The following is a 22,823-nucleotide window of genomic DNA, read 5'->3' as shown; positions in this document are numbered from 1 at the left end:
ACTGACTTAGAAATAATATGTGAAGTCTGGCAAAGGGTTTCTATGGTAACAGAGGTCACCATAACAACCCACGGACCATCAGGTCTTGTCACCACGTTGTCATACAAAGATCGTGATTGAGATTTGAAAAAAGTAATTTCTCATGTAGAAACATTTTATGTGCGAAAGTTTAATGATATTTTCCTTAGAAATCATTTACATGGGTTAATATTATGAAATAACATTCCTGCCAAAAAAATTCTGGTAATTAAAATCTATAAACTTGTCTGATGTTGTATTTTGTGTCTTGCAGATGTGCAGGAACCGTGTTAGATGTTTCCTGGGAATAAGTGTTACAGAAGAAGACTGGGGAGTTCCAGTGTGAGGACTTCAGGCAAGGGTCCAGTCTGCAACTTTCTGCTTCAAACAAATGGTTTTCACGTGAGAGGAGTCGACCCTTCTGACTTAAGCATGAGCATGAAAAACTCACTCCCTGTCAATCAAAGGACCCGGGAGGTTCTCACTTTCCGACTGTGGACCCGTGGACAATGATTCTGCTTCCTGTTTTGTGTGAAACACTACGTGCCATCGGTCCACTGCTGTCGTGAGAGCTTTTGAGGAGCATCGTTTTGTTGTGAGAAACGACAAAGACTCCAATTACTGACAACCACACAGGTGCAACTGTGACCAAAGATGGCACAAGAGCTCAATCCACATGGTTGGTGGAAAGTATGAAATAGACACAAATAACACACAAAAAAAATTCTAATGGAACACTTCAACCAACTTCAACACTCGCCTTATAGTTTTTTCTTGAACCCATTGTTGTCAGGATGTAAATTGTTTGGGAATTTTTTTCTTCCTTTTTAAAACTTAAACTAACACAAAAAGCTTTTTTCTGTATATAGAATTACAATGTGTAAAATTCTTAAAAAGGATACGGTTGAGAACGCACTGAGGAGAGTAACCTTTTCAAGTGCTTTCAAAATGTATTGAAGCAGTTCCACTTTTAAAGATTTGAGTGTAACACAGGTTCTTGTATAATTAATTATTAGAGCAGGTATAATGTTTGTACATGAAAAAAAAGCTGGTTTGATTTTAACAGAGGAAATTTCCAGAAAATCAAATTTCAGTAATTCCCAAAGTGGGAATGGATCTAATCCTGCAAAAGCAGCCTTTCAGAGTACTCATATTTTCATGCATGCTGTTCACATTATTTTAAGTACAATTTTTACAAGTTTGCAAACACTGTATTCAAATGACAAATAAAACCCTTTATCTGTGTACACGTACAGTATAGCCCTAACATTTGTCACCGATTTTATATTTTAAATTGAAAAAGGATACCATTAAAGCATTTATCATGTTGGGAGTGAGGATGAAAAAAGTTCTATAGCTTCTTGAGGGTGCGATGTCTTGTCTGTCTATGTAAAACCGGAGGGCAGCTTCTGCTACAAGAACGAAATTATCTGAATGTAAATGCTAGTAGGCTGGCTCGCTGTAAAATTATAACTGTATTGTGCGTATTGGCTATAAGGTGTAGGAGTCTCTGTACACTGTTAGACTGTTTGTAATCATTTTAGCAGTGTGTCAATTTGGTTTTCTAACGGCTGCTGTGGTATTAAAGGAAAACTGGGGCATTTCATTTTGAATTTTTTGGTGAAGTATTTCCCTCATTTAAAAACCTACTCACATTAAGGATACATAAAGACATTATTTGATTGTAGCTCTAAATAGCATATTGTATGACAAAAACACTGGATGGTCAAAAACAATTATTTAAGCATTAAATAAATTGTGTTTAACTCTGAAACTGTGTGATCTTTTTAGGCTTGAGAGTCTGTATATGCAGTGTCGAATAGAATTGTTTTCACTAGCTCATTGGCAAATTTTACTTTACAATACATTAGGAATTATCTTTGTATTGGTTTTCATTAGATGCCCATGTAGTTCAAGTGTGGTGTTCTACTGGTGCGATGGCTCAGTATGCTGATGTCTATGCTGTGGACATGAAAACTATGTAACTTTTTTTTTTTTTTGGGAGGGGTGGGGGTGGGATAAAGGAAGCCAGGAAGGGTGCTGTACACATCCCCTTATACTACTATGTCAATCAGGGGGTAGAGGATCCTTTGATATGGTTGAACTATCAATTTTTGTCAATTTTGTTTGATATGTGTTTTCACCTGAGCAGATTTTTTGATGTACAATTCTTACTAACAGAGTGAAGCCATTGAAATGTAACTATTCTAGCACTTTGGTTATTCAAGGTCTTTTAGAGGCTATAGCAGCAATGATGCCACCACAAATGTTTCAGACGTCTTTAAAAAAAAATCAACCTAAAAATAAAAAAAAAAAATAAAAATGCATTGATTTCGCAATACGATTGTTTCTCTTCTTGTCTTTGTGTCCTTGAAATTTTTTCATGATGTAATGTACCGGAAGCAGGGTAACAGTGTAAGGACAGACAGTGTCCTTTCAAAGTTATGTGTTTCTTTCCCAACAAAGTGTCCTTGAGCAAGAATCTCGGGGGCTGCTTGGAGACCCTGTGGGGGCAGAAGTTTCCTATAAGGATATCGCTCTGTGTGATAACAGATGATAAAGTGGAGGGAAAAAATGCTTTCAAAGGAGTCTAACCTAGTCTAGGCTCTCTAGGGTTTGCTGTGTGATTTATTGACATTACATAGCCCATAGCGACTGGATATTCTATGCAATTTATTCAACATTTTCTGCAACTTTATACATCGCACAGAGGGATGAGACTAATCTGTGAAAGTACTAGTTACTACTATAAAAGTAATACTAGTGGTACTGTCCAAAATGAGTGTGGTACTTTGTTACAGAGGTGGAACACAATAGGGAAATGCTCTGCCACCTACTGTTTATTTATTATCCTATAGGCTACAGCAGATCTTCCTATATCATCCTTATGATGACATGCCACAAAATCATCTGTGGCCCCTTAGTGACCCCCGTTTGTTGTCCTTTGGTTAAACACATATCTATTTTTTAGAATATCCAGGATGTATTTTTTTACTCAGAGCCCATCTACAAAACAAGAAAGGACAGATGGACAAGGTAATGATACATGACCCACTTTAAGGCCCTCTAGATTTCAGCTAATGAAGTGATTTATGGTCTGGGGTCTTGGTGCTGTACTTTGTCCGGTTGGTAACTCATGCGTGCATGGAGCTGATAAAGATGTATTAAATGTTTCAGTTTCATTCGTCAGGGGTGCATTTGGGCGGTACTGGAGACAGCCTGATGGTGGCGCTGTGCAGACACGCGTGAGCAAGGTCACACGGTGTACCATTCTGCTATCTGCGCTGCTCACACGCTGCAGCTGCCGTCGTCTTCCCCTCCTCTGCTCCACACTGTCGCACAGCCATGGCGGACAGCGCAAGCGAGAGCGACACCGACGGAGCGGGGAGCAGCTCGGCCACCCCGATGTCGTCCTCCGCTTCAAATTCGGGGAAACCCAGCATAGTCATTTCACAGTTTCGTCTGGAGGAACTGACGAACCGCCTGGCCTCGCTACAACAAGAGAATAAAGTTCTTAAAATTGAGCTGGAGACGTTCAAACTCAAGTGCAAAGCCCTGCAGGAGGAGAATCGGGACCTCCGCAAAGCTAGCGTCACCATTGTGAGTAATGTTAGCTAACGAACTAGCTAGATGCTAGCCCCACGCCAATTATTATATTACATTTGTCAGTAATTTAGCTGTGACCAGTGTTGTTTGTGTTGTGCTAAATAGTAAATGTTACCACATTTAATGCGTTACATGTATAGAATATTTGTAATGGAGCACAGCATCCTAATATTTTGCTAGCTGTACTAACATTAGCAAGGTGGCTAAATTAGCCAGGGAGCTAACGTTTGCTAGATGGCTGGGCAGCGATGGCCAGCTAGTAAGCTTTGTTTTGTTTTTGCGTTGCTAATCTTGGCTAACGTTAGCTCAGCGGCTAAGTTAAGAGGCGTTAAAGATGAGCTGTGCACCTCACGATGTAAGTTACCGGACTTGTGTCAGCTGACTACCCACTGCTGGACATTGTCACCACGTTATGTCCAACCAGGACACGATTACTGAGTGAAAATAAATACCCCGGCAGCAGCAGCATTGGCATAGACCAATGCGTCATATGTCTTCGTGGTCGGTTAATCAGCCTCCGCTTCATAAAAATGTGTAACCGATCTGGATAGATGGGAAGTATGTAGGCCAAACTTAGCGAGCTAGCCTGATGCCAACCTCATATGTTGGTAAGTGAGCCACACTGATCATCCTCTGGGGATGTGTGAGGCTTATAACTAGATGTTGGGTTTCTTTTGTCCCCTCTCATTGTTCTTTAATAACGGACACATTCTCCCAGCTTGCAGAACAGTTTAGCTTTGAGGTCAGTGAAGAATGAGGATGGAGAATTTGAGACTGGTGCTGTATCATCACACTGTAATGGTAGCTGTTACAGCAGCAGTCCTAACACATTTCCTCAGTGCCCCCACGTTTCACTCTTCCCCTCACTGTTAGTAAGCCACCCATTACTGCAAAACCTCGAGTCATCAGGGGAAATTCTGCTTCGTCTTTGGCTGGCACACTTCACTGCAGCAGATTTCGGTTGATCGGAGTATGTGTGTTTACAGTACGCCCATATGCAAACACTGCTTGTTGTAGCAATGTAATTAAGATAAATGTGCAAATCCAACATACTGATGTGCCAGATCGATGATTCTGCTTCACTGGTGCTTTCCTGTTTTTCATTTGTCTCTCTCTTACAGCAAGCAAGAGCGGAGCAAGAGGAAGAATTTATCAGCAACACCTTGTTTAAGAAGATCCAGGCCCTCCAGAAGGAGAAGGAGACCTTGGCGGTCAACTATGAGAAGGAGGAGGAATTTCTCACCAATGAACTGTCAAGGAAACTCATGCATGTGAGTGATGGGAACAAGATGGGAAAATGCCAGTGCTTGTCTACTGGTTGAGGTTGATTATACCAGACTTATTATTTTGCACAATGGAGAATAGCCTCAAGCAGTCACCCTATGTGATTACCTATCATATTAATAGCAAATATCGCTGTGGCACAGCAATGTTTATTTAATGCTCACTTATGCAAAGTATTTGGTTGTAGTATTGTTCAAAGTGATCTCGCCGGTTGTGTGTCTCTGCACGCAACCTTACGTATGAGTGTTCAGCAGCTAGTACATTATCATCAACTGTATTGGTAGTTGCCTGAAGCCTGGAAAGGCTCAAGATGACTTCACTGCGGCTTGTAGCTACTCTAAATGACTCTCAAATTACTCTCCTCCCGTCTGTCGGTTATTTGGTTCAGTCTGTTTTCCACATCTTATTTTTCCAACTGCAGAGCACACAGCATGCTCTCACACTTTCGATGGCTAGCTGTAGGCTGACTAATGATTTGTTGATGTGCAAAAAGAGGGAATCTGGAAGGGACACGTGCAAGTGCCTCAGCAGACCCTGCTTAAGGTCATACAGATGGACTTGTTTGGGATTTTGTTATCTTGCATTCTCACTTAACATGAAACAGGCCTGTATCTGCCTTTGCCTGTAGACAGCTTATAGTGTCTGTCTGTGTGTGTGTGTGTGTGTGTGTGTGCATGCGCGCGCGCGTGTGTGTGTATCCAGGGGCATGCGTTATACTCCTGTGATGATAGAGAGAGAGAACTGCGGAAATGTGGTCATTTATTTTACTGGGTGTGCGAATGCTCCTGTGCAGAAACACTTTTTTTTTTTAAACAATTTTGTCTGACTTGCATTCTCCCCGACATTACCTTTGATGATGGACGTTTCACCCCAGCACATTTTATGACCTACACACTGTCAATTTGATGTACAATGTAATTTGCATTCCTCTTCCTGATATCTTTTTAAGTGCCAATATAGAGGTTTCTTTTAGAGAGGACACTGATAAAATGTCTCACACTGTTTTGGCTCAATTGTTATTACTAATGCATGAGAGAAGGATGGAAAAAAATGTTCACTAAGTTACTCATATATACACACATGCACTCAGAGCATGCGGTGCTTACAAACAGTTCGAAAGGACAGAAGGACCCAAGCAGGATAAAATATCTCTGCAAGGTGTTGTGAGGTTGAAAATGAACAGATACATGCTCACACACCACAGACTCAGAGTCATAGTTGCCACTCACCACACAGTACAATGGGGTGGAGGCCTGTTATACAATAGCTGTGATGGTAGTTGGAATGGCTGAAGGGAGGCGCATTATCAAAACAACTCCTCCAAATTGTCAGTGTGTTAATTAGAGGAAAAAATGGCTGCACTGGGTGTGGCAAAATTTGGTGACCCGTTCTTTTATCCAGAATACTTCAGAGAACTCCATATGAATGTAGTCATTGTAAGTTAAAACAAATGGTGTTGTTGTGAGGTGTTCTACCACTTTTTTAGCATAATGGAAATGGTTATTTTTCCCTCTCCAGTCTTTTCCTATAAATGAGTTTGCATCCCTTTCCCCATAATGAGTAATCGCTTATATAATCCATTAAACAGCCGTCCCATTTTGAATTGGTGCTGAGCCGCACCCTTTCTTTGTATTGGTTTACTGCCAAAGGTGGTTACTTTGGTTGCCAGATCATTATTTTACACTGTTTATTCCTCTGGGAAGTTTAAACCACAAATCCGATAGAATTGTAATATTGGCTTCCTGTTTTGTTTGACTATCAATGTGTAAGCTTAAACGTGATGATCTGACAACAGTGTGTTTGTTCACTGTGGTCATCAAATAGTTTTTATGTGACTCACCATGAGGCTCTTCTTGCGCTCTTACTCCTCTCCCTGCTCTCTCATCTCTCTTGTTTCATCCACCTCCTCTTCTTTCCCTCTGTCTCCGCATTATCCTCCTCTTTTTTTTATTATCCCAGCTCCAGCATGAGAAGGCAGAGTTGGAGCAGCACTTGGAGCAGGAGCAGGAGTTCCAGGTTAACAAGCTCATGAAAAAGATCAAGAAGATGGAGAATGAAACCATCTCAAAGCAGCTAACCCTCGAACAGGTATACTTATTGTGGTAGTGCAAGAAAGACTTCAGCATCCAGTGTGGAACAACTTATCCCTGAACTTGCATGTCCAGTTATTGTAGTAGAGTGACATGCCAAAGTTTAACTATCCTTAATTCTTCCCACTGAATGTTCACTGGAAAAAACATTTTTCGTCTGTGGCCGAGTCAAACATGTGTGCTGAAGCCACTCCATAATATTTCCATGCTCTAATGATGGGATTTGACAGTGAATATGCAGCCATGCATACATTCTTCCTGCTCATTTGTTAATGTATGTGTCAGAGTGATTCATTTGTAATGCTTCTGTGCATTTTGACTATACAGAGCTTAACATGTTTACCAAAATATTACCTCATTTCATCTAGGGCTGTGCAATATGACCAAAATCTCACACACATAAATACTTTGACATGATTCTTGCGTAGGTGGTAAAAGAGGTTAGTGGTGTTTGAGTCTGTTGTGGGGACCAATCTGCGGCATAACTTGCAAATTATGGTTTTCTGGTCCATGTCAGACTTTTCATACCTAAACTGCGTCCATGCGACAGAAGTAGCCCCTCTTTTAAAAAATGTTATTTTCTACTTTTCTTTTTTTTTCCTGCTGTACTGAAATCGTACCAAACTGTGATCCCAAAGCCGAGGTTCACACCGAACCATGAAGTTTGTGTACCGTTACATCCCTAGATGGAGCATAATATGAAACGATAGACATTTTTCTATCATCACACAATATATATCGTCATATCGCACAGCCCCAATTTCAACAGAAAAAACACTAAAGGGTAGCTTATTTTATATCAGCTGGCAATAAAGGAATCTTTATAGACTATCCTGCTTTGTTGTTCTGTCACTGTGGCTCACTCACAAACAGGCATAGCGACTGTAACTTGATGAAAGAGAAGCTTATCTGGACAGAGAGCTAGGGTTTGCTGTACAGTGTGTTTGTGTGCCGTCCTGTGAATGCATTTCAATATCAAGGTTTTTCTATCTCCTAATGTCAGTCTCTGTTTTTATTCTCCAGTTGAGGCGGGAGAAGATCGACCTTGAGAACACATTAGAGCAGGAACAAGAAGCCCTTGTCAACAGACTTTGGAAACGGATGGACAAACTGGAGGCTGAGAAAAGGTATGTAATGATCATATTATGTAATAACCATTGCAGTATCTAGACATGGTGGATATCTTACAATCTGTGTATTGTAGGCCTGGATTTAAAGCTTGTTTAAGTCCGTATCCATACTGGAACATGTTTGAACGTGTTTGAACGGAAGAGACAAAGGCTCCCACTGTCAGTATGACCACTGAAATAATGTTATGTAATAGATAAGGTTGCAACTGATGAAATGTTTTATTTTCATTAGATTTTCATGTTTTGATTAATTGATCAATTAATCTATAAATCGTGAGAAATGAGCACAAATGCCCATCACAAGTTCCTAATGCCCAGGGTGTCAACTTTCAGTGTCTTTTTTGTCTGAGCAACGGTTAAAAAAAACTCAACTGGATTCAGTTTCTAATTAAATGTTGCAGAGAGAAGTTGCAAATTCCCACACTGCAGAAGCTGTGATTAATTAATCAGATTGCTGTCGATTCATTTTTCATGGATTGACTACTCAGTAAAGCGGCTTGTAGTTTCAGCACAGCTCATAAATATTAAACCCGCTTGGTTGGCGGTGACACAGACCATATGAAAATACTCTACTTACATTCCAAATATGTAATAATATAAATATTTCTCCCATAGATTTATTTAAATCTTGCACTGAAAGCTGTCCTGCAGTGGCCTGCTTTGACTTTCCAAAAAAGTTTTAACTTACATGAGGATAAATGCATTATTTTGACAGGACTGAGTTTCGTGTATCCCATATTTCAGTGATGAGTAGTGAAATGAATAATGAAAGTGTGACTCCGCTTCAGTGGTGATGCAGACTAGAATTACTAATTATCGAAAAATAGTATCTTTCTGATTTATATTAAACATTTCAGGGCAATGTTTTTAGAAAAGTAAATTACGTTAGGCTAGATAATTACCTCCTGATGGCCTGATAATATCTATAATTTGTCAGTTATTTCAAATTGCAGCCATTTTCAATCTGAAGATGCGACAAATGAGAAAAGGGTGAAAAGGTTTTTCATTTTTCAAAAACTGAATAAATAGTCTGTCTAGGCTTGTGTTAAAAGTTGGGGATCTCAAATAGATTGTTATTCTAAAAGTCATAAGGTGTTTTTGTCTGTCATTTCAGTTGATTAATTCTAATAACGCGTATTTTATATATTTTTCTAAACTAGAATCCTTCAGGAGAAGTTGGACCAGCCCGTGTCAGCCCCTCCCTCCCCAAGAGACGTTTCCATGGAGATAGACTCACCAGAGAACATGATGCGGCATATCCGCTTCCTGAAGAATGAGGTGGAGAGGCTTAAGAAAAGCCTGCGCACCACTGAGCTGCAGCGTAAGTGGCCTCTCAAACTGTCACATGATCCAAGGGGGTGTGCGCTCTGTGGTTGGCAGGTGCCCTCAAGTGGTGATGAAGGATGTGATTGGGTAAAACCGATCCTCAGTTAAGATATGAGGGGTAAATTCACCCTACACCCAGACTGGGCTTGTTTTACGTAGACTAGAAGGAACTGGATACTTTCTTTCCTTATAATGACACAGTTTACAGCATCATTAAGCTCTTGTTTTTCATTGGTCATCTTATACCTAAGGGTATATGAAGAAGTGGGACAGCACAATAGTCAAGAACAAGCCTCTAAGAAAGTCTTGTTATGTACGGTCAACAATCTTTTTCCCTCTTGAAAGAGGTGCCCATGATATCTGAGCTTTATCTTAAATTTGACGGAGTTGAGTCTTTGTAAGGTATTTACCCCCTAAACAAACTCTGTCTGTTCTGACTGACTTTGCATTTGATTTACATACATGCATCTCTCAGAACGGGGCAAAGACATGAGGATGGACGATTGCTGAGCTCGCAGTCTGCACTTGCAGTCTGTCATTTCTGTTGATGTAAACAGTTATGACCTAAAACCAGAGACACAGATAATAAAACATTTTGAGACCTTACCTGTGATTTGCTAAACAGCTCAACTGTTGCATTATATATATATATTACATGCACTAATACTGCAAGGAAATGCAGTTGCTGGCAGGTACTATTCTGAGAAGTGTCCTTGTTGGTGTATTTAAGGACACTTGTGACTGAAACATTATCTTGCTGATGCATTCAGCAGCGGTCCAACATTTGAGACTTGGAGCAATCTTTTTAATGCATAAAACAACCATATTCACATTATCTGCTACATAACATGCCCATATGCTTCTGCTTTGGCTAACAGGTTATTTAAAAATGGCCAGTAAATCGAACATTATTCAGAAGGTGACTCTCAAATATCCTAGGATATTGGGTTATTTTGAAAACTAATGCACCAGAAAATAAAGATTTTGATACCTTTTGAAATAGCCAGACTAACTGTTTTCCCATTTCCAGTCTTTGTGCTTAGCTAAAGTAACCACCTGCTGGCCGTAATCTTATATTTAGCAGCTAAGCATATTTCCCAAAATGTTTAACTATTCCTTTAAAGAAAACATCAGGGAAAGTCCACTGACCAGTTAAACAAAAGTGCAATTAAATAATATAGTAAACATTTGATTACTTGTGGATCCCAATGACATGAAACTATCTTCTCCTAGTATCTCTCCTCAATAACATGCTTTAATATTTGGATTGTCTCCCCAAAACATGATGCATATGGAGAGAGCACAGACTGGGAGGGCTTGTGGTACTGGGAGCTGAAATCCAAATGAGTCCAGTGCATAATCATCTATGTTTGCAGGCACATTGAAAACAGAGCTTTTCATGTTTTATGGGTTCCACTGAAGAACAAAGTCAGGGCGTGGACATCATAAAACAAACATCTCACAGTGCAGAATTCTGGTGAAGATAATAACACTTGTTTGTTGTTCAGTCGGGTTTTGTTTTATCTTGAGGGAACATGAAGAAATTAATTAATTAATGGAAGTCTAAACACATGCCTGAAAGCCTGACTCACCATTATTCTGCCTATGCCTTGTTTTGGCCTCTAGAGGGAGTAGCTAGTCCAACCTTTATCACATAGTTTGAGATGCTGAATGAAGTAGAAGAAGTGTAGTGCCACTAAAAGAAACCCTCCATAGCCCCTTTCACACATGCACTGTGACCATTAAGTTATCGCGACATTACCTGGAGGAGCTGTATGTGAGAATGCAATTGTCTGAATCAGTTGGAGCGGACATTGAACGGACTTTACCCCGCCAACCCCCTAGTACAAAATTCGTGTAATGCCCAATTGAGCCCATGTGTGAATACAGCAGGTTATTTTCCAGAGAATTCATGGCGAGCAAGTGGGCGTGTTGATGACGTTTCTATCACGCGGCTGGCACTGGATAAACGCAGAAGGCCAGCTAAGCTGCATTGTTTTGACTGGCCCTGAGCGCTCCGCTGTGAAAGCTAGCACTAATGGGAGAGAGGACATACTGCAATTTCTAGTAAAATAAAAACCGTTTTCTGGTGAAAAGCTTAAAAATGCTGACTTGCAACCGCAGCGTACTTTTTGCGTCACGTCCTGCCCTGCACGCTCTACCCATGTGCCACCTCTCACCTAAATCAGATAGAGTATTTCCATTAGGCGAGCAAGGGTCTGACACAGACAATCTCCTTTTGTGTGCTACATGTGTGAAAGGCAACTCCAGACAATGTCTGGACCTAATTCTCTGGACATTGTCTGGAGTTCATATGAGAAAGCGGCTCATGACATTGCTTGACTTATTTTAATCCATTGAGTTACTAGAGATTGGCATTGACCCACTCTGGTTCTTTTTTGAAACAGAACTAACATTGTACTGCACAAACAAACAAACAAACAGGGCTGCTCTTGGAGGTCTTTGGAGGAGATTATTTTCAGCTCTTGGATAAAGCTCTTTATTTTTGTTGTGGAGTTTTTACAAGTGCAACGATACTGCATATTAATACAGTCATTGTTCATGTTGACATACAGTGGTCAGGATGTGAGCTTGTCAAAAGACCTGCAACAGTTAGTCAATTACTTGATTAGTTGATTGACATAAATTTAATCTTCAGCTATTGTGATAATGGATTAATTGTTTACTCATTTCAACTTTTCTTGGTCTGACATTATAGTAGATTGAAAATTTGGGGGTTTTGGACTGTTGGTCGGACAAAACAAGAGATTTAATGATGTCACCTTATGCTCTAGCAAATTATGATGGCCATTTTTCATCATTTCTGATGATTTATAGACCAAACAATTAATCAAGAAAATATTCCACAGACTGATCGACAATGTTGGTTACAGCCCAGCTAGACAATATCTCAACTGATGTCATTCCTTCTGTTGTGTCCCCTCCCAGACACAGAGAAGCGTGCCCAGTACATAGAGGAGGAGCGACACATGAGGGAGGAGAACATCCGGCTGCAGAGAAAGCTTCAGAGAGAAATGGAGCGCAGGGAGGCCCTATGCAGACAGCTGTCGGAGAGTGAATCCAGTCTGGAGATGGACGACGAGAGGTAAAGGATGGGACACACGATACGACCGATTGGTTGCAAAATCACGTCACATGCATCAGCAGATACACGGCTGACATCGCTGATTGGATGAAGGGGGCTTGAACCTGTGAGAATGAAAAGATGAAGGAACAAAAGAGGGAGGGATACAAAAAGCAGGCATGTGTGCCACCTCAGCACACAGCAGTTGCTCTCCCTGTTGCCAGTCATTGTTAGTGATGTATTAGGCTTTTTTTAGTGATTAGCAAAGTAACAACATGATGTCTATTAAGCAAGGCTGCCGTCAGACACACAACCCACCCAGCTTTAAACAGCTCCACACTGCCTCAGTATTTTTTTCTTTTCCTATAATAAAAAATAAATGTTTTGAATGTTTAATACATGCGGTTCCAATTCAGGCCTATGCTGTCATGATTGCTTTAGAAACCAGTGTTTACACTGGCAAACATTAAAATAATTAGTAGTAGCTCAGTTTTATTTTGCCAGATCTGTGTTGTCCTGCTGTAACTGAAAAGGAGCCAAATCAAGACCATTTAGCCAAAAACGGCCTTCTTTCTTTGAGCAAACGGTTTATTTTAACTCCTATTTCAGATCCCCTTTACTACTAGCAGTCATCACCCCGATAGCTCAGACAGCCAAGTGGTACCAAGATGGCCCCAATTCCATGCTGAAATCCAGACAGGACTTTTATGTGTGTCATAAAACACTGAAACAATACTCCATCTCCCTTAGTATTAGATCATCTAGTATAGTTAATACTGTAAACATCTCATTATCTTTTTATATTTCCTCCTGCACTGACATTAATGCCTGTCATGTCAGTGTCCTTTTTATTTAATTATTTAGTTATTAGGCTTTTATGTCTATGCTCCTGTTTTCTGATACACTTTTGTAGCCTTTTAAAAGATGCCATATAATAACTGGATAAAAAAAAAATTTGGGTCAGTTTTTTTTGGTTTTTTTGGTTTCCTGGACCAGCCCTATAACCGCAGTTATCTGTGAGTGAGTGATGAAGTGTCACCATTGGTTGGGCTGAGTGTTTCCGCTGTTAACTGCAGCGAAGTTGGCTGAACTCCTGTTTAAACAAACGCGTACCAGCGTCTCTACTGTCCAGTGTGATGCCCAAATGAGTCTTGCAGGTTAAACATGTGACTCATGTAGGCTGTTATATCAGTTTAGTGTGGGACTGCCGCTCTGCAGGTGCACTTTATTTGACTGTAACTGCTGTAACCGGGCAGAGATAAGCCTCTTGAATTTACACCCATAATGCTGTAAAAAGTTTTAATTAACAGTTTCAACCGCCGCCTCTGTGATCATCGACTGGGAAAGAAAGGCGCATGCACCCCAAATAACAGTCACACTGACAAAACACTCAACGCAGCGTGAAAAACGAGACATCTGCAGAGTGAAACAGATGAGAGAGCAGGGAGAGTTAACAGATAGGTCATTAGAATAGTTATAATTACAATTAAAATAAGTTCTCTTTCAAATCAAACATCCCAAAATATGAGTGGAAAATAGTCCAGCCATATACTAGTTTTTGACCTGGTCTTGTTTTTTTTTTTTTAATCTTTTTTTATCCTTTATTGGACAGTGAGCAGCGAAGAGCCAGACAGGAAACAAAGGGAGAGAGAGATGGGTATGAAATGCAACAAAGATCCCTGGCCGGAATCAAACCAGGGACGTTGTGGTTATGTGGCATGCGCAGTAACCATTCAGCTAATGGGGCGCTCCACCATTCACATTTAAACCAGTATTTGGATTTCCGGACCAGTACCCAACAGTACCATTTTTCTGGCACTTTACTCTGTAATAACAAATGTGTAATATCAGTTGTAAAAAATAAGTCCAAACTTCTCAATTTCAACACTTTTATTTACAACATTTTGTAAAATTGCTTCCTACCTCCCTCTCCCCTCCCAAACCCGTCCGTACAACCTCCAGCCTGTCACAGTCACTAGTGCACAGTGTGAGAAAGCTGTTGTGTGTGTGTGTCTTGGAGGAAGCACATGTGATATCCTTCCCAAGATCTAGGAGTTGTAGCAGTGAGGTTAGTTACTAATGGGGTTGGGAAAACTCAACCGTTTTTGGCTCGCCATCGCCCTGACTGTGTCGGACTTGAACAAGCTGTAGGTTTAGGGCAGGGTTAACATAGTCTCGCTGTCTCTCTTTCTTTCTAACATATAGAGCCTACTGTCTCACCCACATGTGCACTTGCAAGAAGCGGTGAACTCGGAGGGATTTTTCATTCCGAAAGGCTCATAAGGAATCTTATAAATACTTATTTGAATTCACAACACAGCCCGCTCTCAAGTTGGTTGTGTTGAAATTTGGCACTGATTGATCTAATATAAATAAGTACTCCTTAGTTCCAATGTGATTCGGTCGGTTCGGTCCCCAACCCTATTAAGGGAGTAGCAGGTCCCCAGAGGGACAGAATTCAGTTAAGTTGCAAATTTTTATGGTTGACTTATCTGCCAGTTAGACTAAATGGAGCACTTTTTAAACACAAACTTTTAAGTATGGTAAAACAGATTTTCACCCTGCACCGGAAAGGGCCTCTCATTAACCATCCTTATTCATGTTGTACAACTTTTTTTCTCTACTTAAACTTTCTGTGTTTTACTGAAATTTCATTAACCGGTCGTCTCATCCCTTCAGGTACTTCAACGAGATGTCTGCACAGGGCTTGCGAGCAAGGACCGTGTCCAGCCCCATCCCCTACACCCCCTCTCCCAGCTCCAGCCGACCCATATCACCTGGTAGGTGCATTTAAGGTGGCCACTGTCCATGTAATATAGAGGTCAACGAGGTATGCTCTGTCAAGGATAATTGGCCTCACAACAATAAAAAGCACCTTTAATATCAGTTAATATCACTGGTGCCAGAAAACGAGCTTTATCTTTGTTACAAAGCTCACCATTGAAATCCAATTTATCTAGTGTCAAATCTGGAACAAGCATTCATTAACAATGTTAAGTCTCCAAAAGGTCAGTGGAGCCATAAAGAAATCACAGTGGAAAAATAAACGTTTGTCCTCACTGTCCAATCAAATCCACTTCTTGCTCTCTTCCATAATACACCTGGCAGCATCAAAAAACCTTATGTCTGCAAATCAGGAGGATCATAAAAAGTCATCATGCTTGCATAACAAATTCATTTTTAGGATTACAGAGTTTATGAAAGATGATGTGTGTGTATAACAATTCAGTATTCTAGTGGAGTCAACTGCTGAACTGCTATACACAAAACTAGAAAAACAAAGTTGCACTTTTTTAAGTTTATCACATCTGTAAGAATTTCAAAATTGTAATAAATGATCTAAAATTGATTGATGAATGACTGAGTGTAAAAAAAGTGTAGGAAAAGAAACAAAATTACACAAACATGTCAGGTTAGTAACTGCAAATAGAGGAATTCATAATAAATCCCCAACCTCCCACTATTTTCCCTCTGCCAAATGCCGTGCACTGTGCAGGGGGAAATGTTGCCTTTTAAAGTCTGCTTAATCATGTTTGGTATTATTCAGCAAGTTATCAGATTACAGGCTGAAGGTTTGCTCAGTGATAAAAACAGACCTCAGGTGCCAGTAGGGCTGCTCCATTATGGCAAAAATCATAATCACCATTATCTCGGTCAATATTGAGATCACGATTATTTCACGATTACTCACTGACTTTGCAAACATCATGCATAAATTGTCTTTTCAACAGTGGATTACCTTGAATTTAAAATATAATTTAACTGAAAAACAAATTTAAAAAGAGATAAATAAATAAAATAGATTTTTTTTTTTAAATAAATAATATAAAAATACTAAATAAAAATAACTAAGATCAAAATAATTGAGATCATGTTATTGTAGTGATTGTTAAGATGCATGTTGTGCGGAGTGATTAATACTAAAATGATTATTCATCATGTTACTTTGAGAAACAAGAGGTTAGACGGAAATCATTAACTGTGTGAAGAAGAAACCTGCTTTCTGTAATCTGAATATGGGATTAGAAAAACCTGGTTTCCACAGGTAGAGTTCACTCCCTGAATAACACCGATTTCTCTGCCATGTATACATGTAACCAGGTTTCTAATCAGCTTTTTACAAGTAAGCATGTGCACAATAACAGACTGCAGACAGAGAAAGCACGGCACCGAGCGGCTGGATGAAAGGAGAGACGGTTACATGGAGCGAAGAATCCTTGGATCTAAAATAAAAGCATCCAAAGTCTGACTGAAACTAAAACAAAGTAGCCTGTAGATGTCTAAATAAGTCAGTTTCCACTGCTGAACATTTGATAGTTTGTTAAATTTAGACACATTGGCGCTGTGAGGAAGAACTCCGCTCTGCCTCACTGTCTGTCTCTCACTGCGCTGTCTGGCTGCTCCGACACACAATGCGCTGGATTTGTAATACTAGACAGAACGAGAAAACAGAATGCAGCACAATAATCGTTTTATCTCAATAATCTTGTTTTCATAATTGTTGAAAGCCAAAATCGTAATTGAAAATAAATCGAGCAGCCCTAGGTGTCCGAGCACTGCTGTTTTTCTGTTCTGTCAGAAAGGTTATGAGTCGCATTCACCTGTAATAGTGCAACTGGCGTTAAGTAGAGCGATAAACGACACCCAGAGCCGAAGTCAAGAGTTAAATAATGACTTGTACAAAAGTACAGATGTGAAACTTTCTTTTCCTGTTTGTCTTCCTGTCTCTGTCACAGGTCTCTCATATGGCAGCCACACAGTTGGCTTCACCCCTCCAGCGACGCTGTCTAGAGCTGCCATCTCCCACTACAACACCCCCGCCCTGCACGTCCACGGAAGTTCCTCTCACGCTGTAGCGGTAAGTAACATCCACCCACACATCCATAACCAAACATCTGGCAAGCCGTGTTTTCAGGATATGGCATTTTCCATTTTTACTCAGATTAGTCGTAGTTGTCTGGAGTTTGCAAAGCGGGTCTCAACTTTTTTTTTTTTTTTTTTTTTTTTTGCAAAAGGTTTGAGGATCCAATAAAAATTTTGTTGCTCCAATTAAAATGTAAAAATACTGGTTCACATTTAAAATGGTTGTATTGCAAAATTGCTACATTTTTAAGCTGTGGGTGAAAAGCAAGATGCTTTCCAAGTAAATAGAAATAAATAATAAACAAATCATGCAATGAAAAGTTTCAATTGTGAGCTCAGGCACATAAAGGAGAGAATCTTTTTTTTTGTACATACACATGTTATAGAGTGAGATTTTCCACTATTAATAATATTATAGTTGGTAAAAAGGCCTCAGACAGTTTTGACTTTTAACAATAAATGAGAACACCTTCTCTTTCATTGAAATATTTGTAAATCAGTCTTTAAGTTGTAATCTCAAGGCCACTGTTGTTGCCAAAGCCCCATTTTGACCAAAAGTTCCAGGTACTTTGGAACCAGAGGAACTAATCTCAGGAACCAAACTTGGAACTTAAAGTCCCTGTGGTGTAGTCCTGTTTGCATTTCCACCACAACTGAGGAACCAGGGAGACCATACAAATTAGACCCATGAGAACTGTAAAAATTACGGCGGCATTTGAAACGAAGCATTCACACATCAGGAAAAAACAACACAGGTTTGTCCTGTTGTTGTTGTTTTTATTTACTGTTACATGAGTAGGATGTGATGAATGATTCAATGAAGAGGAGAAATGCAGAGGAGGAAAATGAAACAAACTATGAGCATCTGTCTCCACAGTAAATCATCTGTTGAGTGTTTGATGTTTATGTATTTATGCTTTTGAACACAACCACCATGAAACAATCAGAAAATAACCTTTTATTTCTCTCATTCACTACTGCCACTCTCTCTTCATTCACTCTCTAGCTCGCTCAACCACTGCCGCGCTGACTCTCTGTCGCTCGTGCTCTCTCTCTTTTTCTTTTGTTCTTTTTTAAAAGAGACAGGAAGCTGACAACAAAGCCTAACTTTATTTTTAACATTAACAAACGAAGAGAAATGTCCTCCAATCTTCCTCAACTGCTCCCAAATCAATACTAGAGCACTTCTTGTCTCATGAATGAAGTAGTAGACAAGTTGAAGCAGCTGTGTTTGTTTGACCAGTCAACGATGGTCATCCCTGCAAACCCTGCCCCCGAAGTTCCTATACTTTGGTAAAGTACTACCCATCCCCCCCCCCCAGCAGGGACCCCTCTCTGGTGGAAATGTAGGTAGAGGAACTGAGTTCCTTAAAAGGTTCTTAGTTCCTGGACAAAGTTCCTGCAGTCAAAACGCAGCTTTACAGTACAATCGGTCAGTATTGGGACACTTTTATTTCTCTACTCCAGCATAATTATGTTATGAGGTTATGAGGTTAACTACAGTCTTTCAGGTAGACTGTCTTTACATCCACATCTGATAAACCCTGTGGATTATGTAGTTGTTTTATATCTATTTTTTTATATTTATCAACAGGAGTAAAAAGGGCTAAAAGTCTACATGGTAGTGAACATTCACAAACCTTAATCCTGCCAAAGAGGAGGCTTGATCTTCATGCAGATATTGTTGTTAGATCACATAAAATAGCGCACTCATACCATTGATAAAAGGAGAACGTATCTAGCTGTATAAATGTCCCAAGGTCTAGTCAGCTGTGCATTTATCTTTTCCGTGATAACTGAATGAACACATTTTATTTATGGCACTATTAATCACTTTATTATTTTATAGCAGGGTCATTGCCCCATTAAAACCGCTCTCCTATCAAATGATTGTATTTGTAGTTTTAGTTTTGACACCTACATTAACAGTCTGTCAAATAAGGTTATATCAGACAGCAGGACTGCTTTGTAAACAGCCTGACTGCTCTGTTTTACGTTTACTATTAAAGGGGAAATGGACTTTTAAAGATGTTAGTAAATGAAATTGTGCGATTGTGTGCACTTGTTTTAACATACATAATACCTTATGTTTTGGAAAAAAGAGCACTAAAGGTTCCTTTTTATGTCAGAGAGTCATCTGTTGGTTTTAAAACAGTTTGACAATGTGATTTAAAAAGAGAGTGTAGAAGAAGAATTTTCTTTGACCCAGCTCATCTGTACCTGCTCATTACTCCACAGAGTTATGTAATGTCTCCTTCTGTCTCCCACTCTCATTCTCCTGGGAACCAGTTTTGTGCTATTCAGGTCACTGTGACCGAGATCTTGACCACAACTGTGAGACAACTTTGACTAATCCCTTAACCTTTTGTAATGATTTTGTTTCCTACAAGTTCAACTCTATTTATTTTTGTGTTTTTCACAAATTACCATTCACCCCTTTTTTATTTTCTCATTCAAACCTTTACATGTTATAACATTCATAACAATGTTTTAATTAGTGTATAATCACCTGAAAATAAGAATTGTTTTGTTTTTGTTAACTTAAACATAAGGAGCGGGTCCCCTTCCATGGAGCCTGCCATGTTTCTACAGTAGCCCAGAACGGACAAACCAAACACTGGGTCCAGAGAGGGCCTTTTGCATTTTTTGCAAGTTTTGCAGCCACCTTAGGTTCTCCTACATGTTTGGAAGGGGAGGCGGGGGGCAAGGGGTTATCCAGTGTTTGCAATCTACAACCTCACCACTAGATGCCACTAAATCCTACACATTGGTCCTTTAACAAAATGAGTAAAGTAAAGCAGAATAACGTGGCATATTGGCTAGTCAGTTAAATTCTCAGAATCTGATACTTTAGAGGCCTAAATAATCCTGGTTAGCCAGCCCCTTTTTATAAATGCCACCTGGTTTGAGGAACTGTCTCAAAATGTGGGCAAGTTTTAGAAAGTAGGTTTAGGGAAACACCAGTGTTTACTGAACACTTCAGTGTGATTGACATCCTTGTTGTTGCTTTACAGTGATAAGTGTTGAAACTTTTGACCAAACTCCATGGCAGTAGCAGAATTCATAAGATTATTGTTCAAGACATAAAGCCATATTTATGTACAGACAATTTAAATTATTGAATAACTTAACAATAACAACAACAACAATAATAATGATAGTGCTTAAATTCCTTTCAATGCAGTTTATTCCTTCCATACTTAAACCTTTCCCTCCACTGTTTCATGCCATTATGGACCCGTGTCTTTCTAGTTTTCACCCTCTCTTGCTCTCACTCATTTTCCCTTGTTGCATGTGGATTGTACAGACCACATCTTTCCATCATCACTCAGCCCACCCAGGAGTAAAACTGGGAAAGAAGTCTGTCTGCGAGATCAGAACCTCAGACAGATTACATTTTTCTCTAAACTGCTTTTTTCTTTTCTCATTCCTTTCTTTTGAGTGGGATTGTAGTTGTCAGGTCATGACCAACAGCTAAGGGGAGGAAAACTCTGAGACAAGTGACCACAGCCCTTCACAATCTTATTTTCCTTCAGTAGTTTGTAATACTGGATACATTGTCCACAGTTACCTCTCTTTTTTATGTGCTGTATCTACCTAAAATAAAAGAAAGAATTGAAAAAAAAGATATATGACTATATCCTCATGTGACATTGGTTGGACCAACTTTCTCCAAAGACCTCAGTTTGCTGCAAACTCCATTTTCTAGGAAATGTTTAGAATTGAGCCATCCAGTTTCTCACTGTAAGATAAGGAATATTCATTCATGCATTTTCTCTCTTTCTCACTATTTCTCTCTCAAACAGAGGCCCTCCCCAAGAAGAAGCACCAGCCCTGACAAATTCAAACGTCCGACACCCCCACCCTCCCCCAACACGCACTCAGGGGCCCAGCAGCCTCAGCCTCCGCTGCCCCCACCAGCCCAGCCCATGGTTCAGTCCATGTCCTCCCCGGCAGCTATGTCGCAGCACGCAGCACAGCAGCCTCCCTCCCAGCCTTAACGCCACACACAGTCTCTGTCTTTGCGCGTGAGCGCGCCCACTGAATGCCACGACGCTACCGCAACAGCAGCTTCCATCATTAACAGCTCTGGAAGTCAAGTTTCTTACTCTTTACCAACTCCACAAAAGAAGCAGCTTCAAAAGTTTTCGAGGGGAGAGAAACGACGGCAGCGCACCCTCAGTGAAGCTAGTCGCCTGCCAAATCCACGCGTGGCGTTACTTAACTACTCTTAAAAGGAATGGATGGACTGAAAAATAATCGCTTCTGGGATTTGTAGGCCAATTATCTGTTCCACATTCTGTCTTGTACATGTTATGTTTTTTTTTTTTCTTTGCTTGGGACTTTAGCTGGTTGGAATTGTTGTTGTGGCGCTTCTAAGATAGCACAAACAGCACATACTGTATGTGTCATGGTGGTGTTTTCTGATAGGTTGGATGTTTGGATCAATTGATGGATGTATGGCTAGAGAAATGGATGAATTGATAAATGGATGTGGTCGATTCTTTTCATGCCTATAATATGACACTCGATTGCAGTAATGTCTCCACTCCAGCTCACCCCACTCCCTTTGTCTCTGAGGCAGTGTAAACTATTCACCCTGACCCCAAGTTTAACACGGCATTGATTAGGTCAACGAGAGGTGTCATAGAAGACTGCTAGGATTATCCATTATAGGGCATTGATCAAACGGAGCTCTCGCCACAGTTATTTTTGTTCCTGAAAACATTCAAGGCTCTGCTGCTCTACGGTTAAAATGAAACGAAAAAAAAAAAGGATGGACACTGGTACATAAACCACAGATAAATGTCGCCTTTTGAGGTGTTTAAAATGTAGTCTGAGGTGTTACAACTTAGTCATGTACTCAGTCTCTTCTCTGCTCTTCTCTCTCTCTCTGGTGTATTTCTGAAAGCTTCTATCATCCTTATGGATATTCCTCATCAGAAAAAGAAAAAAAAAACATAATGCTCTTTACACTAAATATACATACTGCTAAAACATTCTAAATGAATGGTACTGTTGAACTAAATTTCTATGTATGATTAAAGCTCTTGAGATGACAACTTATGTTTTTAATTGTCAGTTTTATGTAATGTGAGAACTATGAGAAACAGTTTAATATTGACATGAGAACTGTTGCCTATAACAGTCAGTATCTTTAATGAGACAGGAGACTGTAATTTGATGCACATGCTGAATTTAACAGATTCTAACAGGTGTACAGGTTTACAGCTAGATTGATCTTTTTGTGCATTTAGCTTCACTTGAATTTTCTGTGTTGAAATCATGACATCACGTCAAACCTCTTCAGTAGTTGATGGAAAATGTTTGTGCCTTTTTAAATAAATCCGTACCATCGAAGCTCACAACCTATCTGAGAAGGCAGAAAGAAATATTAACATTTCTCATTAGATGTAAATT

General features: G+C 39.9%; 2 protein-coding genes across 2 annotated transcripts in view; both read left to right on the top strand.

The window, feature by feature from the left end:
- Positions 1-1,792, top strand: part of LOC121911401 (ankyrin-3-like) — a 125,661-nt gene extending 123,869 nt beyond the window's left edge. Inside the window, exon 46 of the mRNA XM_042432830.1 lies at positions 293-1,792. The gene's annotated coding sequence lies outside the window, so the exon portion shown is untranslated. The remainder of the gene's footprint in view (positions 1-292) is intronic.
- Positions 1,793-3,263: 1,471 nt separating this feature from the next.
- LOC121911907 (coiled-coil domain-containing protein 6-like) lies at positions 3,264-22,469 on the top strand. The gene is made up of 9 exons (XM_042433848.1): positions 3,264-3,618; positions 4,746-4,895; positions 6,868-6,996; positions 8,022-8,125; positions 9,289-9,449; positions 12,404-12,560; positions 15,219-15,319; positions 17,276-17,397; positions 21,209-22,469. Exons 1-9 carry the CDS (start codon positions 3,364-3,366, stop codon positions 21,401-21,403), a joined length of 1,374 nt encoding a protein of 457 aa, XP_042289782.1. The 5' UTR covers positions 3,264-3,363; the 3' UTR covers positions 21,404-22,469.
- Positions 22,470-22,823: the final 354 nt, after the last annotated feature.

This window comes from Thunnus maccoyii, chromosome 14, assembly GCF_910596095.1.
Source record: "Thunnus maccoyii chromosome 14, fThuMac1.1, whole genome shotgun sequence".
In the NCBI taxonomy this organism is placed as follows: Eukaryota; Metazoa; Chordata; class Actinopteri; order Scombriformes; family Scombridae; genus Thunnus; species Thunnus maccoyii.
This window is presented reverse-complemented; position numbering and strand designations above follow the sequence as displayed.